The following is a 17,380-nucleotide window of genomic DNA, read 5'->3' on the forward strand; positions in this document are numbered from 1 at the left end:
CAGCAAGTGAAATGCATGCTCAACCGGATTCAGGTCAGGTGATTGACTTGGCCATCGCATAACATTCCACTTCTTTCCCTTAAAAAACTCTTTGAGGGTTTTTGCAGTATGCTTCGGGTCATTGTCCATCTGCACCGTGAAGCGCCAGCCATTGAGTTCTGAAGCATTTGGCTGAATATGAGCAGATAATATTGCCCAAAACACTTCAGAATTCATCCTGCTGCTTTTGTCAGCAGTCACATCATCAATAAATACAAGAAAACCAGTTCCATTGGCAGCCATAATACATGCCCATGCCATGACACTACCACCACCATGCTTCACTAATGAGGTGGTATGCTTTGGATCATGAGCAGTTCCTTTCCTTCTCCATACTCTTCTCTTCCCATCACTCTGGTACAAGTTGATCTTGGTCTCATCTGTCCATAGGATGTTGTTCCAGAACTGTGAAGGCATTTTTAGATGTTGTTTGGCAAACTCTAATCTGGCCTTCCTGTTTTTGAGGCTCCCCAATGGTTTACATCTTGTGGGGAATCCTCTGTATTTACTCTGGTGAAGTCTTCTCTTGATTGTTGACTTTGACACACATACACCTACCTCCTGGAGAGTGTTCTTGATCTGGCCAACTGTTGTGAAGGGTGTTTTCTTCACCAGGGAAAGAATTCTTCGGTCATTCACCACAGTTGTTTTCCGTGGTCTTCCGGGTCTATTGGTGTTGCTGAGCTCACCGGTGCGTTCTTTCTTTTTTAGGTGTTCCAACAGTTGATCTGGCCACACCTAATGTTTTTGCTATCTCTCTCTGATGGGTTTGCTTTGTTTTTTCAGCCTAATGATGGCTTGCTTCACTGATAGTGACAGCTCTTTGGATCTCATATTGAGAGTTGACAGCAACACATTCCAAATGCAAATAGCACACTTGAAATTAACTCTGGATCTTTTATCTGCTCCTTGTAAATGGGATAATGAGGGAATAACACACACCTGGCCATGGAACAGCTGAGCAGCCAATTATCCCATTACATTTGGTCCCTAAAAAAGTGTGAGGCACATATACAAACTGTTGTAATTTCTACACCTTTTACCTGATTTTGATGTAAATACTCTCAAATTAAAGCTGAAAGTCTGAAGTTAAAGCACATCTTGTTTGTTTCATTTCAAATCCATTGTGGGGGTGTATAAAGCCAAAAATATTAGAATTGTGTAGATGTCCTAATATTTATGGACCTGACTGTATCAAGAAATACTGTACATTATGTGTTTGTCCTTAAAGCAGAGAAGGGGGTACTATATTGTACAAATTGACTTAACACCTTGTGTGTCTTGGTCCCATATTAGTTTGTAAAGGAATGTCATTAGTTATTACCAGAATATGGCAGCTGCAATGGCAAGATGCCTGCCAAATTGTGCCCCTTACAACTGGTATTCAAACCACTTCACAGTTTTCTCATATATACATTTTTACCATATATCCAAAAAAATTCTCTCTGATGTAGTGATGGTGCTCCATAATTATAGACACTGTAATGTAAGTTGACTTACATTTGTTCACTTCATTCCCTCCATAAGGATACCTTTTCGCTATAAATGAACTCTCATCTCATAATCAAATAATATAGATGACCATATGTACATAATCGCAGAGTCAGTAAATCATGCGGTGTGCTTGATGCAATGCATTAATAGGTAAACCCAATGTAGTTTCAAATAGGGCCTTCCATACAATAACAGTGATATAATGTGGTCATTTGCAAATATGTATGCTCGCATTTTAGGCATATTCCTTTTTGTGTTTCAAGGCAGATCTATGATCTACACACCATCCACACAAAGGGGTGCTGAGTATACCTTAACTGACAGTAAAATATCCAAATATAGAAATAGTTATGTGCAAATCCACATCTATAAAGGCCATATAATGCAGCACAAATACATGCCAGGGTAAGTGGCAATATATGCTGTATCACACTACGGCAGAGAACTAACTAGGTAACTTTAGATATAAGTATCGGTCCCCTCTATATGCACAAGCACTAGGAACCTATCAGTCTCCACATGATCCCAGTTGATCTTGGATGTCCTTACCATAGGGGCAAACAGGCGTAAACCCTTACTTACCTTCCCTTTTCTATTGAAAAAAAAAAGTTCTGGCTTTACATACACTTTAGCAGTTTTACTGATTGGAAATAGTAATCAGAAAACATTGGAAATAGAAAAACAGAAATACGTAATTTGTCGTTTGGAAAACTGACAACATTACCTGGAAGAATTCTGATGTTATCCTTGGAACGTATTTGCTGTCCATCTTTATACCAGGCTATGGTGGCTGTGGGATATGAATGAACTTCACAGGCCAGTAATACAGAGCTGTGCAGAATTACACTGATATCTTCAGGGGATTCTTTTGGTTTAGCACCAGAGATTATTGGGGATACTGTGAAAAAGAATTGGAAGCTTATTTATTCAAGATTGAATTGCAGCAATAATAGAAAATATCCTAAAGCTGAACTCCAGACACATATAAAAGGCACAAATGAATGCAGCTTACTATTCATTAATGCATCAATAATCTATTAGAATTCAAGCGTGTAATTATCTCAATTTGTTTTGGTATCATCTTTACTGTACATTAGACCTGAGAGAGAAGCAGTGCAAGGTAACAGCTAGCTGTGCTGCAGTGCTCATGTTCTTACCAGGGACATGCTGATAGCAGGATAAAGATAATGAGACAGACAATGAGATTTGCTCATCAGTATGCTTATTCTCCTTTCACAGTCCAATCACAAGATGGGGGTGAAGAGTTGACCAGTAAAAATTACTTAACTGCAGTAGAATCTATTTAGGTCCCTTCCCCTGCCAGACAGGTTTGTACTGTGTGGATAAGCTGTCTAAATCTCAGCCCTGGATGGACAGAAATAAAAATCCTTTGGCATTTAAAACAGCTCCCTTATATGTATTTTATCTAGGCATTTAACTGCTTGCCTGGAGTTCAGGTTTATTAAGAATTTGCCTTTTCTTGGAAACGGAAAAAAATAAAAATATAACCAATTAAATTAATTGACCTATTCATATCCTAACAATTAACTTACCCATCACAGCAAGACTAAAGCTTCTGCTTTTATCCCCTGCTAAATTGGAAACAATGCAAGTGTATCTTCCTGTGTCAGTTTCCATGGCACTAATAATTTCAAAGTGTTGGCCGCCATCTTTAATACGATGATGGGTGTCCTCTTGTAATGGCTGTCCATCTTTTAGCCAGGTTATTTGTGGAACAGGATTGCCTAAACAAAGTTACAAAGTTACATAGCATGCAGCAATTCCTCATGAATTTTTATTTTTTACATTTTATTTTATTATCTTTGACTGTGGATACATTGGACCACTTATTAGAGATCTAATATAATTAGATTACCATTAGACTAGACATATCTGGGAAAAAAAAATAACAAATAGAAAATTGATATATATATGTTGATATTGTATGTTAAAATTGAAATTAATTCATAAATTCAGTATAATTAATATAAAACATCTAAACAGTAAGGTAATTAAACATCTTTGATGAACATGCAGTGTAGATCTTGGTTTACAAGACTGTGGATACATTGAACCACTTTTTAGAGATCTAATATAATTAGGTTACCATTAGATAGACATATCTGAGAACAAAATGTGTTGCAATTTAATATCTCCTTAATTTAAGCCAAATCTTTGCTAATACCCCTTTTCTTCATTGTTAAAGTGCACAATATTTATAAGTATTGCACAACTATATCTTCATGAGCACCTTGCCTATTTACTAATGGCACAGGACTGTCCGGAGCACAGACTTAAGTAATAGTGAGATTGACAAAAAGAGCAAAGCCAATTTAATGTCAATAAATTGAGAAAGCAGGAAGATAAAAGGTATCCAACATATTTTAGGGTGGAAAATAATCGCCTCATCAGGGCTAAAGCAAGACATATAAAACTCATGATAAACCTTAGAGGCTATATAAAAAAATAATTGTCATTATCATAAAAAATAACAAATTGATATATATGTTGATACTGTATGTTAAAATTGAAATCAATTCATAAATACAGTATAATTATTATAAAACATCTAAACAGTAAGGTACCACCTCTACAAAGTGAGGTGACATCCAACCACTTCCCTTTGCTCTTAGCACCATATCCTATATTTTAAAAATTTCAGCCAACACATATACCCTGCTCGAATTTCCCAAGCACACGTCAATGGTGACAGAATTATGCTCCTTTTTTGATATAGGTTGATTTGATTTGTTGGTTTTTTCACTTTTATATTACACCTGCTCACTGACATTTTATTTCAATATATCTAATATGCATTTTTAGGACACTTTCCAGAAGCTTTTGTAGTTTGGGTCCTAATAGGAGCTTTTCCATTTGGTATGTGTCTCAATAAATTCAAGGTTTACAGAAGCTGTCAGCTGAAACTGTATATGTTTCTTGTAGTTTCCTGGGATTCATATTGGCTACATTACTAATAGACAGATTTACATGTCCCAGATTCCAACAAACATACCTTGTTCTGCTTTTATTTTTTTGGATATTGATAATTGATAGGACTTTTTTTTCTGCTGTGGACAACACAATGAAAAGTACTTTTTATTCATCGTGTCAATTTAATAAGTATGCATAAACTACTCTTTAAGTGTTAACATCCTTCGGAGGTATGTTTCACCATGTGATTTTCATGTAGCTGTATTTTAAAAAAGGAGCAGATATCATTTTAATTGAATGGGCTGCTGTGTCCGGATAAATGTGAGCAGCGCCAATTGCATACGTGTGAACCTAGCCTAAATAGCCATGCTACCATTCCAGTCTTATTGCAGATATTTTGTTATTTTAGGGATGAATTAGAGCAGAGACTGTGAGCCAGGCCTTCTCGTCCACATCAGTGTCTGACCTCACAAATGCGCTTCTGGAAGAATGGTCAAACATTCCCATAGACATACTCCTAAACCTTGTGGACAGCCTTCCTAGAAGAGTTGAAGCTGTTATAGCTGCAAAGGGTGGGCCACTTCCAAATTGAGCCCTACGGACTAAGACTGGGATGCCATCAAAGTTCATGTGCATGTAAAAGCAGGTGTCCCAATACTTTTGGTAATAAAGTGTATATATATATATATATATATATATATATATAATCAGCTTAAGACTTCATTAAACAAAGTAAAATTGCAAAATAAAGAAGTCAGTGCTCACTTTTTGTGAAATTTAAACAGCCGCGTGCAATAAGTGTAGATACAGCGGGTAAAATAAGTTTTGAACCCATCACTATTTTTCTAGGTAGATCTATTTTTAAAGGCGCCATTGACAAGTTTTCACCACATGTCGCAACAACTCATGCAAACTATATATACAATGAAAACAAAACAAATAAGTTCAGAAATTAAGTTATGTGTAATAAAATGGAATGACACAGCAAAAAAGTATTAAACGCATGCAAAAAGGGAGGAGCAAAAATGCATGAAAGGCCAAGATGCCAGCTGAAATCTATCAGTAATTAAAAAGCAATCCTGTCCTTTGTCAGTGCAAATTACTATCAGCTGGTTCAGTATCAACTGATGACCTATAAAAAGGTGTCTTATTACCAAGGTGTCACACAAGAAACATCTTTTGATGATGGGTAAAAGCAAAGAGCTCTCTCAATACCTTTGTAACCCTATTGTTGCAAAACATACTGATGGCATTGGTTACAGAAGGATTTCTAAACCTCGGAATGTTCCAGTGAGCACTGTTGGGGCCATAACCTGGAAGTGAAAAGAACATTATTTCACCATAATCTGGCATGACCAGGTGCTCCTCACAAGATTTCTGACAGAGGAGTGAAAAGAATGATCACAAGAGTTGTCCAAGAGCCTAGAACCACTTGTGGAGAGCTTTAGAAAGACCTGGAATTAGCAGGTACAATTATTTCAAAGAAAACAATAAATAATGCACTTAATCGCCATGGCCTATATGCACGCTCACCACGCAAGACTCCATTGTTGATGCTTGTTTAAAGTTTGCTGCACAATATTTAGACAAGCCTGCAAAATACTTGGAGAATATACTGTAGTCTTGTCAGATTAGACCAAAATTGAACTCTTTGAATGCCATAATACACACCATGTTTGGAGCTCAAATGGCACTGCATATCACCCCAAAAACATCATACTAAAAGTGAAATTTGGAGGTAGGAACATCATGATGTGGGACTGTTTTTCAGCATACTGTACTGGCAAATTTCATATCATTGAAGGAAGGATAAAAGGAAAAATGTACCAAGACATTCTGGATAAAAATCTGCTGCCATCTACCAGTTGGAGGAAGATGAAGTGAGAGCGGACACTTCAGCAAGACAATGATCCCAAACACAAAGCCAAAGAAACTCTCAATTGGTTTCAAAGAAAAAAAGAAAGCTGCTAGAATGGCCCAGCCAATCACCTGACTTGAATCCAATAGAAAATCTATAGAAAGAACTAAAGATCAGAGTTCATAGAAGTGGCTCACAGAGCCTTCAAGATTTGAAGACTGTTTGTGTGGAAGAATGGGTCAACATCCCACCTGAGTAATGCATGCAGTAGGCGTCTTGAAGCTGTCATTACCGACAAAGGATTTTGTACTAAGTAATAAATAAATTTGAGTTATCGTGTTCAATACTTTTTTCCTGTGTGATTCCATATTATTACACATAACTTATTTTCTGAACTTATTTGTTTTAGTTTCTTTGTATGTATGGATTGTATGGGTTGTTACTGACATGTGGTGAAAATTTTAATGTTTATAGCACTTTTAGAAATATATTTACCTAGAAAATGGTGACGTTTTTAATACTTATTTTACCCACTGTATATAATAAATATATATATATACACACACACAGTATGTGTGAGGTTTTTTTTTATAGATACTAAGGTCTATCATTTTCTAATTTGTCCATTCTTACGTTGTACATAGTCACATAATCCTCTCCACAGGCAGAGTCTTTGCAAATCGGTATACTTGTGCCCTCTGGTGGACATCCTGATAAAGGCTTTATTCTGGTTATACTTTTATATTTACATATGTGGTTATGTAATATATAGGTGCAATAGATTCACTCTAAAATGAATAAATAAATCTAAAACACTAGCAGCGCTATACTGTACATATCACAACTTAATCCATATACATAAACAAAATAAATATGAGTAAAAGACCGCATGCATGTAGAAAAAGTCCCAGCTGAGAAATTTTTGGCAGTCCAGAATGTATATCAAGGGAAGGGTGTGAGAGGGTTCCTGAAAACACCCCAAAACCTCCACCATCAAGACGTGCTCCCCGTCAAAATGGACACTCACCAGACTGCTGCAAAGATTAAGCCTTTAACATCTCAGACAGCTCCCAAATGATTGGACACAAACTCAGCTGCAATGCGGATCATACTCATGATAAGCCTCCATATGAAATCCACTCACCAAAGCCCTGTCATGGAACAATATAAATGAAGCGGGGGACACATAGCATAACTCTGTATATTTATTGCAAACATAAAGACAAAGCACTACTCCCCGCTCCCATCCAAATCCTACTTACAGAGGTAGATGGAATGAAGGCATTACAAATGCATGAGACACGCTCTGTCCACACCGCTGCTAACCATGCTGCTAGGTACCGTAGCTGTCCAGAGCTCGTGGCGTGGCTTGGTGCCCTCAGTTGAAATTTGTGATGACGAAACGCGTCGGGCGTGAGTACGCGGTCGCCATAGTAACAATAGACGCCATGCCAAGCCACGCCACCAGCTCCGGACAGCTACAGTACCTAGCAGCACGGTTAGCAGCGGTGTGGACAGAGTGTGTCTCATGCATTTGTAATGCCTTCATTCCATCTACCTCTGTAAGTAGGATTTGGATGGGAGCGGGGAGTAGTGCTTTGTCTTTATGTTTGCAATAAATATACAGAGTTACGCTATTTGGGAGCTGTCTGAGATATTAAAGGCTTAATCTTTGCAGCAGTCTGGTGAGTGTCCATTTTGACGGGGAGCACGTCTTGATGGTGGAGGTTTTGGGGTGTTTTCAGGAACCCTCTCACACCCTTCCCTTGATATACATTCTGGACTGCCAATAATTTCTCAGCTGGGACGTTTGCTACATGCATGCAGTCTTTTACTCATATTTATTTTGTTTATGTACATGCATTAAGTTGTGATATGTACAGTATAGCGCTGCTAGTGTTTTAGATTTATTTATTCATTTTAGAGTGAATCTATTGAACCTATATATTATATTCTGGTTTTATAGCAGCAGCTGTTGACCTGTTTTTGGTTGTTTTTTAACATTTTAATTATTTTAATATTTTATATTGGAATATTTTATATTGTCTTTTAGCGCTGGGTGAGTAAGAAGTACTTTCTGTCTTAGCGTGTTTGACTTCCTTACTCCCTTTATTTATATGTGGTTATGTGTTTATATAACTTTCTTATTTGCTTGTGTTTTCTGGTATCTTACTGATTCAGATGTTTTAGATTATTTAAATGAAAACACTGGTTTATCTTTAGGAATGGATAATAATGTTAACAAATATCAGTTCAACAAACGCCTTTCATCCTAGGATAAACTTTACCCTAACACCCTTCACACATATACTTGAGTTCACTGATTTATTTACTGACAGATAGGTGTGTTTAACACAGGCACTTGAATGTGAGTTTCTGTTGTTATTTTAACATTTTTTTATATTATTGTCTTTATATACCCAGCTGTACAAGTTACAGAAATACAAGTAAATACCTGTTGCTTCACAAGAAAGGACAACGTCACTTTTTTCTTTAACCTTTATATCTTCTAAAACATTTCCTGTAAATCTTGGGGGCACTAAAATAAAAAGTTTATTTTAATTGTTAGCTTTATAGAGGTAAACAGTCAGATGATACAAAGTATTTTCAATTAATTAACCCGAAAAAGTATCTACGAACTTATTAGGTACTCATACAATACACATTACAGTAGTATATAAAATAAGTAAAGAAAATATATATAAAATAAAATAAGTGTTTAAATAATAAGTTAATAAAACATATTACAATATGACTGTACATATTATGCAATAATACCATTTTACCTCAACATATTCATATCCTCATGTATCATATTTTAACAATCCATGCATGGTTATGTCATTCTTTATAACAATATCAGAGAACAGGTTTTAGTTTTTTGGCTACAGAAGGCGATAATACAGTCAGGTCCATAAATATTGGGACATTGACACAATTCTAATCTTTTTGGCTCTATACACCATCACAATGGATTTGAAATGAAACAAACAAGATGTGCTTTAACTGCAGACTTTCAGCTTTAATTTGAGTGTATTTACATCCAAATCAGGTGAAAGTTGTAGGAATTACAACAGTTTGTATATGTGCCTCCCACTTTTTAAGGGACCAAAAGTAATGGGACAATTGGCTGCTCAGCTGTTCCATGGCCAGGTGTGTGTTATTCCCTCATTATCCCATTTATAAGGAGCAGATAAAAGGTCCAGAGTTCATTTCAAGTGTGCTATTTGCATTTGGAATCTGTTGCTGTCAACTCTCAATATGAGATCCAAAGAGCTGTCACTATCAGTGAAGCAAGCCATCATTAGGCTGAAAAAAAAAAAAACCATCAGAGAGAGATAGAAAAAACATTAGGTGTGGCCAAATCAACTGTTTGGAATATCCTTAAAAAGAAAGAATGCGGGGGCGTGGCCGGCAGCCGAAGGAGATGGCCGCGTGAGGTTTGAGCTCCGATACTCCCGGTCTCTCCGCAACACCTAAAGCGACGTAGGGCAGCGACTCCGGCTCTCCTTACACCCTCGTGAAACCGGGAACCCTGAGGAGCAAGATGCGGAAGCGAAAGGATCGCGGGGGGCCCCGTAAGTTAACGGACTTCTTCTCCTCTACGAGTACACCCAGGTCCCAAAATGGCGCCGGGGCCTTGCTGCAGGCCGGAGCCTCGGCCGGATCGCGGCACAATAGCGGGAGGGACCCGGGCTTGCTCTCTCCATCGGCCAGCAGCAGGTCATCCCAAGGGGGCTCCCCATCCCACAGCCCGCAAAAACATGCGACCAAACGGTCGGAGGCACACCGATGTGCGGGCGACAGTAGGGAAGGCAATGGATCCCTGGATAGCACACTTGAATTCTACGCTAATATACGGGATTTTCCTACTACTGGGCAGCCACTCACAGATGTCACTATGAAGGACATGCTGATGTCCATTAATGGAGCGTTTTACAGGGAGATAGTGGCGTGTGTTAATGGCATAAAGACTGACGTAGTAGAACTTGGAGGCCGGGTGGATCATATTGAAGGGAAAATGGAGGAATTCTCTACTGCCCACAACGAGCTAGTGGACGATTATAATGCCCGGGGGGATGACCTAGATGCCCTGAGAAGCAAGATGGCGGACCTGGAGGACAGGGCCCGCCGCAATAACATGAAGTTGCGGGGGGTTCCCGAGTCGGTCACCCCTTCAGAACTGAGAGCCTATGTGCAGGCTATGCTGCTAGCCCTAATGCCGGACACCCCGATCACTGAAGTGGTGGTGGACCGGGCCCATCGCTTACCAAAACCACAGCATTTACCGGACAAAGTGCCAAGGGATGTCATTGCGCGCATCCACTTCTTCCACGTGAAGGATGACCTTATGAGGTTTGCGAGGAAAACCACCCCACTGCCTGATCCCTACCACGGTATCTCGGTATATGCGGACCTATCGCAATTTACTATGGCCGCTCGGAAGAAGCTTATCCCATTGACCAAGCTGCTCAGAAACAACCAGGTGCAATACTCCTGGGGGTTCCCCACCAAGCTACTTATCATTAGAGAGGGCCGTACACACGTCGTCCGATCGGTGGAGGAAGGATTTGCCCTCACTAAAAAATGGGGTTTTCTCCCGGACCCGCAGGAGACCTCTCCTCGTGCAGAACCTACCCGTCTAGAACCGGAATGGCGTAAAGTCAACAGCTGAGCCCGAGCTGCTGGAGAAGTTCCCGGGATACTAGTACCATGGATCCACAGCGGATTCCTTTTGCACCTTCTTCAAGTCGCTTTTTTTTTTTTTTCTTTTGCCTTTATAGTTTCCTCTTGATGTTTCCACTCTGAGCAGTTGAAGTTACCTCCTACCTGGATGAGTCGGGGTCCAGGAGTGACCGGGTGCTCGGAGCTGACTCCCCTCTGACCAGTGTCTGCGATCTTATCGCATGACGGGGTTTACTCCGAACTCTTGTTTACTTGTTTTTTGTGCTTTTTATGTTTCATTTTGTTTTATAGTTCATTTTTTTGACCTCACCATTGTCTACGAAGAACTGGAAACTACTACCCTGATGACCAAGAACTTTTCCATTGCATGTGCTCAACACCAGCAGCACACATGGGGGACTGTGTCCTTGTACACTCTCTACAGGTACTGTCCGCACTGTCTGACCTTTTTCCTATCTCGATATGGCGGAGGCTGCTTGACCTATGAAGACCCTGCTTGTAGTGAATTAAGTCTGATAACTGCAAAGTTTCATTATCTTTATGCCTTTTCTCTTTAAATGGTTATTAAGATAGTTTCTATTAACGCACACGGCCTTAACAGTCCTTTCAAGCGCAGGTCTCTCTGGCGGGAGGCTCGCGCTTTACATGGAGATGTAGTTTGTGTCCAAGAGACCCACTTCGCACGGTCCAATCCTCCTCGGTGCTCTGACAGGTCCTACCCCCACATTTTCTCCTCTTCGGGTGCTACTAAAAAGAAGGGTGTACTTACTGCTATTAAAAATTCTGTTGCCTTCACTTTACACGACTCGTTGGCCGACGAGGCAGGTCGGTACCTTATCCTAGTCTGTGACATTAATAATATCACCTACACAATTGTTAACCTTTATGCTCCCAATCAGGGGCAATTGCGATTCTTACGGGCGCTGAGGAGAAAAGTGGATCGTGTGAAAAAGGGTCTCACACTGTACTGTGGGGATTTTAATTGTATTGCAGATAAAGGGTTGGATTGTTCTCCCACTCAGGGGCGTGCGAGGGCTACTCTACAAAAGTTTTTGCACACCTCTGACTTATATGATGTCTGGCGTTGTTTGAACCCTACGGAAAAGGACTTCACGTACTACTCAGCCCCTCATGGATCGTACTCGAGAATAGATCTATTTGTGGCTGACCTACAATTCCTAAGAGCGGTTGAGAAGTCTACCATCCACACTATGTCCTGGTCTGACCACGCTCCGGTCCCGTTGGTGCTCTCGGAGCCCCATATGACTACCCCGGTCCAACTGTGGCGCAACAATGTGTCTCTGCTCCGGGACGCGGGCCATTGGGAGCGGATGGGTGGTCGGATTCGGGAATATTTTGAGGATAATGACACTCCGGAGGTGGACATATTCACACTATGGTGCGCACACAAGGCGGTTTCCAGGGGGATTCTTCTCCAACAGGCCTCTAGAGTAAAAAGGGCGAGGGCTCGGGAGTTGGATTCCCTGATGGGGAAGCTCAGATCCCTTGAGATCGCTCATAAAGCAGACTCTACCCCGCTTAAATTGGAGGAGCTTACTGAGTGCAGAAAACTTGTCCGTCTTAAACTTCTAGAAGAACATCAGCATCTCTTGTTCTTATCTAAAGCACGATACTATTCTCAGGGTAACAAATCGGGCAAAATGTTAGCTAATTTCCTGAGATGGAGGCACCAAAAAACTAAATTGCCCTCTATCAAAGAGCCCACAACTGATATCCTAGTACGCCACCCCACTGCTATAGCCAACGCCTTTTCTAGTTACTATAAGGCACTTTACAACCTTAAGGATGATGCGAAGACCCCTCAACCTTCAGAACCCCTTATTAAGTCCTTCTTAGACTCCTTGCATCTTCCCACTATAACGGATCAGATGCGGCAGGTAATGAATTCCCCTATAACAGAGGCGGAAGTTCAAAAGGCTATCTCGTCCCTACCACCTAACAAATCTCCAGGAGCGGACGGCTTTTCGGCTGAATACTACAAGGCATTCCAACAAACCTTGTCCCCATATCTTTGTAAAGTATTTAATGCGGCTGCCCAGCGTGCCTCCTTCCCAGAGGAAATGTTACAAGCAGTGATTGTTGCACTTCCGAAACCAGGCAAAACGCCTGATGTGCCCCAAAATTTCCGTCCCATTTCTCTTCTAAATTCGGATCTTAAGCTATATGCAAAGATCCTAGCTGTGCGCCTGGCCGAGGTAACTCCCTGCCTGATCAAGGCGGATCAGGTGGGATTCGTGAAAGGTAGACAGGCGCCGGACGGCACTAGGAGAATGTTGGATCTCTTGCAAATGGCTGAAAACAGGAAGGTGCCTTCGGTGTTCCTGACGTTAGACGCAGAAAAAGCGTTTGATAGGGTTCACTGGGGGTACCTAAAAGCGATATTGACCAAATTTGGGTTTCAGGGACCTATGTTTTCTGCTATCTCTGCCCTATATACTAAACCCTCGGCCAGGGTGTTTACATCCGGTGCCATGTCTGACAGCTTTGTGATTACCAATGGAACGCGCCAGGGGTGCCCCCTGTCACCACTTATTTTTTCCTTTGTTATGGAGCCCCTGGCGGAGGCCATTAGGAGTGATCCCAATATCTCGGGTATTGGAGTAGGGGGAAGAGATCACAAAATCGGGCTATTTGCGGATGATGTGATCCTTACCCTGACTTCCCCAACACGATCCCTCCACCATTTGCAGTGCCAACTGGAAGCTTTTGGAGCCATTTCCTACTATAAGCTTAACGTAACAAAGTCCATGTGCTTGCCGATTTCTTTGTCTGCTAGAGAGCTGCAAAGCCTTAAGAGCAAGCACCCTTTTCAATGGACCACTAAATCGGTTCCGTACTTAGGTATATCTTTGGTGGCGCCGACATCTCAAACATATCATACTAATTTCACCAAATTGCAGTCCATCGTTCGGGACGACCTAGCACATATCGCCTCCTATGAACTATCATGGTTGGGACGCATATCTGCACTCAAGATGCTGGTGCTACCGAAGATTCTTTATTATTTTAGGACACTCCCGTTGGTAATCCCAGAAGCATTCTTCAATAATATGGACAAGGAATTTCGGAGATTCCTGTGGGGGGGTAAGGTACCGAAGATCCCGTACTCTATACTGATTAAATCTAGATCTGTGGGAGGCGTCGGCTTCCCGCGCCTCAAAACTTATTACGCGGCCGCCCTATTAGATCAAGCGAAAGCTTGGTTTGACCCCACCTCAGATAAATTATGGGTGCTTTTAGAAAGGGCAATAGTGGCGCAAAGGGAACTCCCGGCCTTGCTTCTGGCCTTTGTATCTGACAGTGCAATCTGCATCCCCAGGATATCCTCTTTGCAGGCGACGTTACGAGCCTGGAAAGTGGCACAATCCTTGACAGGGATCCCTAAAACTAAACTGGAATTGAAGCTAGACTCCTATGAATATCTTATACCTTCACTGAAAATACCTCTTGGGGAATGGTCTAGGTCATCCTCATACCGGGAAATACGCAACCATCCTGTTAATAATCCCTCTTTTTTTAGGGCCCAGCTATATCACTACCACATTAAACACCCTAATCCCTTAGTGGAGGTACCTTCTGATATCTGGGACTATTTCTCAAACCACTATAGCAAACCAAGGGGACTTTCGTGGTTCTACAAGGCACTGCAACACCATACTAGGTACAGCAAGTCCTCTAACGAATTAACATGGGAAAAAGACCTAGGGGAGGAATATACGGAGCGTGAATGGCGGCTGGCCACTCGCTCCGGATATTCATTGACACATTGTACTACTCACTGGGAGGTGGCTCTCAAAATCCACCACCGCAGCTATCTGACCCCGGTGCGCCTGGGCAGAATGTTTGGCGACGCTTCCACGGCCTGCTGGCGGGGGTGTGGGGGACAGGGAACGCTATTTCATCTTCTATGGCAATGTCGGTGTCTCACAGGCTATTGGGCGGCGGTGTTCGCTCTACTTAGGTCGGTGACCGGGGAGCTGATGCCAATGTCCCCGGCCTTGGCTCTATTGAACCTAGGCATCCAAAAAGTGCCTCCCTTACACCGAGCTATCGTTACCCATATCCTCACCGCAGCCAGGTTAACTATTACTGCGGCTTGGAGATCGGAAAATAAACCTCAAGTGTTGGGGGTGATTAATAGAGTTTGTTCCCATTATTCATATGAAAGATTCTTTGCTAATGTTAAAGGACAGTGCACGCAATTTGAACAGATGTGGGGTTGTTGGTCATCGAAATACCCGAGATAGGGGCAGCCTTGTCTCTAGGTGTTTTGTTATAATGTAATGCTTATACTTTTGAATGATGACATGTACTTGCATATGAGGTTAAAGTTTTAGACTGTCCAGTTGATAGTCTTATGTATTAAGGATCTATGTTTCTCGACTGTACAAGGGTTGAAATGCTGTCAGAGTTGATTGTAACTACCACATTCAATGCCCACACGCTACGTGGGGGCAGTGGGTGGGCGTCCCGTGGGTTGGCGCCTGGCCCCCGGGGGGGCTGGGGGGGGCCCGCACTGGATCACAGTGTTGTTCCCGATGGGGGTGGTCCGGGGTGGGTTCCCCGTTGGCGCTGCACGGAATTGTTTGGCTGGGGGGCCGGCTAGCGGGAGGCCCTATCCCAAGTAATAGGTTGGCGCTGTCTGATGGCTGAATTGGGTATACATTGTTCATTGTGATTGTTGCGGATTTTAACTGGTGTACCTGTATAACGTATTTGTTATTTGTTCTTTTTCTTGAAAATTTAATAAAAAACTATTGAAATGAAAAAGAAAGAATGCACCGGTGAGCTCAGCAACACCAAAGGACCCGGAAGACCACGGAAAACAAATGTGGTGGATGACCGAAGAATTCTTTCCCTGGTGAAGAAAACACCCTTCACAACAGTTGGCCAGATCAAGAACACTCTCCAGGAGGTGTATGTGTGTCAAAGTCAACAATCAAGAGAAGACTTCACCAGAGGGAATACAGAGGGTTTACCACAAGATGTAAACCATTGGTGAGCCTCAAAAGCAGGAAGGCCAGATAAGAGTTTGCCAAACAACATCTAAAAAAGCCTTCACAGTTCTGGAACATCATTCTATGGACAGATGAGACCAAGATCAACTTGTACCAGAGTGATGGGAAGAGAAGAGTATGGAGAAGGAAAGGAACTGCTCATGATCCAAAGCATACCACCTCATCAGTGAAGCGTGGTGGTGGTAGTGTCATGGCGTGGGCATGTATGGCTGCCAATGGAACTAGTTCTCTTGTATTTATTGATGATGTGACTGCTGACAAAAGCAGCAGGATGAATTCTGAAGTGGTTTGGGCAATATTATCTGCTCATATTCAGCCAAATGCTTCAGAACTCATTGTATGGCGCTTCACAGTGCAGATGGACAATGACCCGAAGCATACTGTGAAAGCAACCAAAGAGTTTTTTAAGGGAAAGAAGTGAAATGTTATGCAATGGCCAAGTCAATCACCTGACCTGAATCCTATCCAATTCAGCATTTCACTTGCTGAAGACAAAGCTGAAGGGAAAATGCCCCAAGAACAAGCAGGAACTGAAGACAGTTGCAGTAGAGACCTGGCAGAGCATCACCAGGGATGAAACCCAGCATTTGGTGATGTCTATGCGTTCCAGACTTCAGGCTGTAATTGACTGCAAAGGATTTGCAACCAAGTATTAAAAAGTGAAAGTTTATGATTGTTAATCTGTCCCATTACTTTTGGTCCCTTAAAAAGTGGGAGGAACATATACAAACTGTTGTAATTCCTACACCGTTCACCTGATTTGGATGTAAATACCCTCAAATTAAAGCTGAGCGTCTGCAGTTAAAGCACATCTTGTTTGTTTCATTTCAAATCCATTGTGGTGGTGTATAGAGCCAAAAAGATTAGAATTGTATCGATGTCCCAATATTTATGGACCTGACTGTATGTCTCTCCCTACGAATGTCTCATATGTGAATCCCACTTCGTAATGAGCCAAACACACCTGGGTTCGATTTGAGCAGTGTTTGGTGAACATGACTAAAGTTCAAATTCAAACCCTAGTGAAGAAAATGGTAGCCAAATTTTATAAAAAAAAACAGTTTTGGCCATTTTCTAGGCTAATAGCCACGGGACTGTTAAAATGGAAAAGAGGCTGGGCACTGCCATGTGTAATCTGTACCTGGCTGGGAACAGTGATTTTCATAATGATTGAAGTAAAACATTGAAAATGCAAATGGATAATGGATAATGGTTGAAGCAAAACACTAATAAATAATATGCCTGATCCTGTCTGTGTGCGTGAAGTGGTGCATCTGTGCAATATACACAGCCTACTACAGTAACACTGACATTTACAAAGGAAAAAATGTGT

General features: G+C 41.5%; 1 protein-coding gene across 1 annotated transcript in view; it reads right to left on the minus strand.

Annotated features, from left to right (window-relative positions):
* HMCN1 (hemicentin 1) overlaps positions 1-17,380 on the minus strand; it is a 452,754-nt gene that overhangs the window by 214,315 nt on the left and 221,059 nt on the right. The window contains exons 48-50 of the mRNA XM_082265585.1: positions 8,778-8,861; positions 3,087-3,278; positions 2,258-2,431 (exon numbers count right to left, since the gene is read on the minus strand). Coding sequence (XP_082121711.1) covers positions 2,258-2,431; positions 3,087-3,278; positions 8,778-8,861 — 450 coding nt within the window. The remainder of the gene's footprint in view (positions 1-2,257; positions 2,432-3,086; positions 3,279-8,777; positions 8,862-17,380) is intronic.

The sequence above is a fragment of the Pelophylax lessonae genome (genome assembly GCF_965119305.1).
Source record: "Pelophylax lessonae genome assembly, chromosome: 8".
In the NCBI taxonomy this organism is placed as follows: Eukaryota; Metazoa; Chordata; class Amphibia; order Anura; family Ranidae; genus Pelophylax; species Pelophylax lessonae.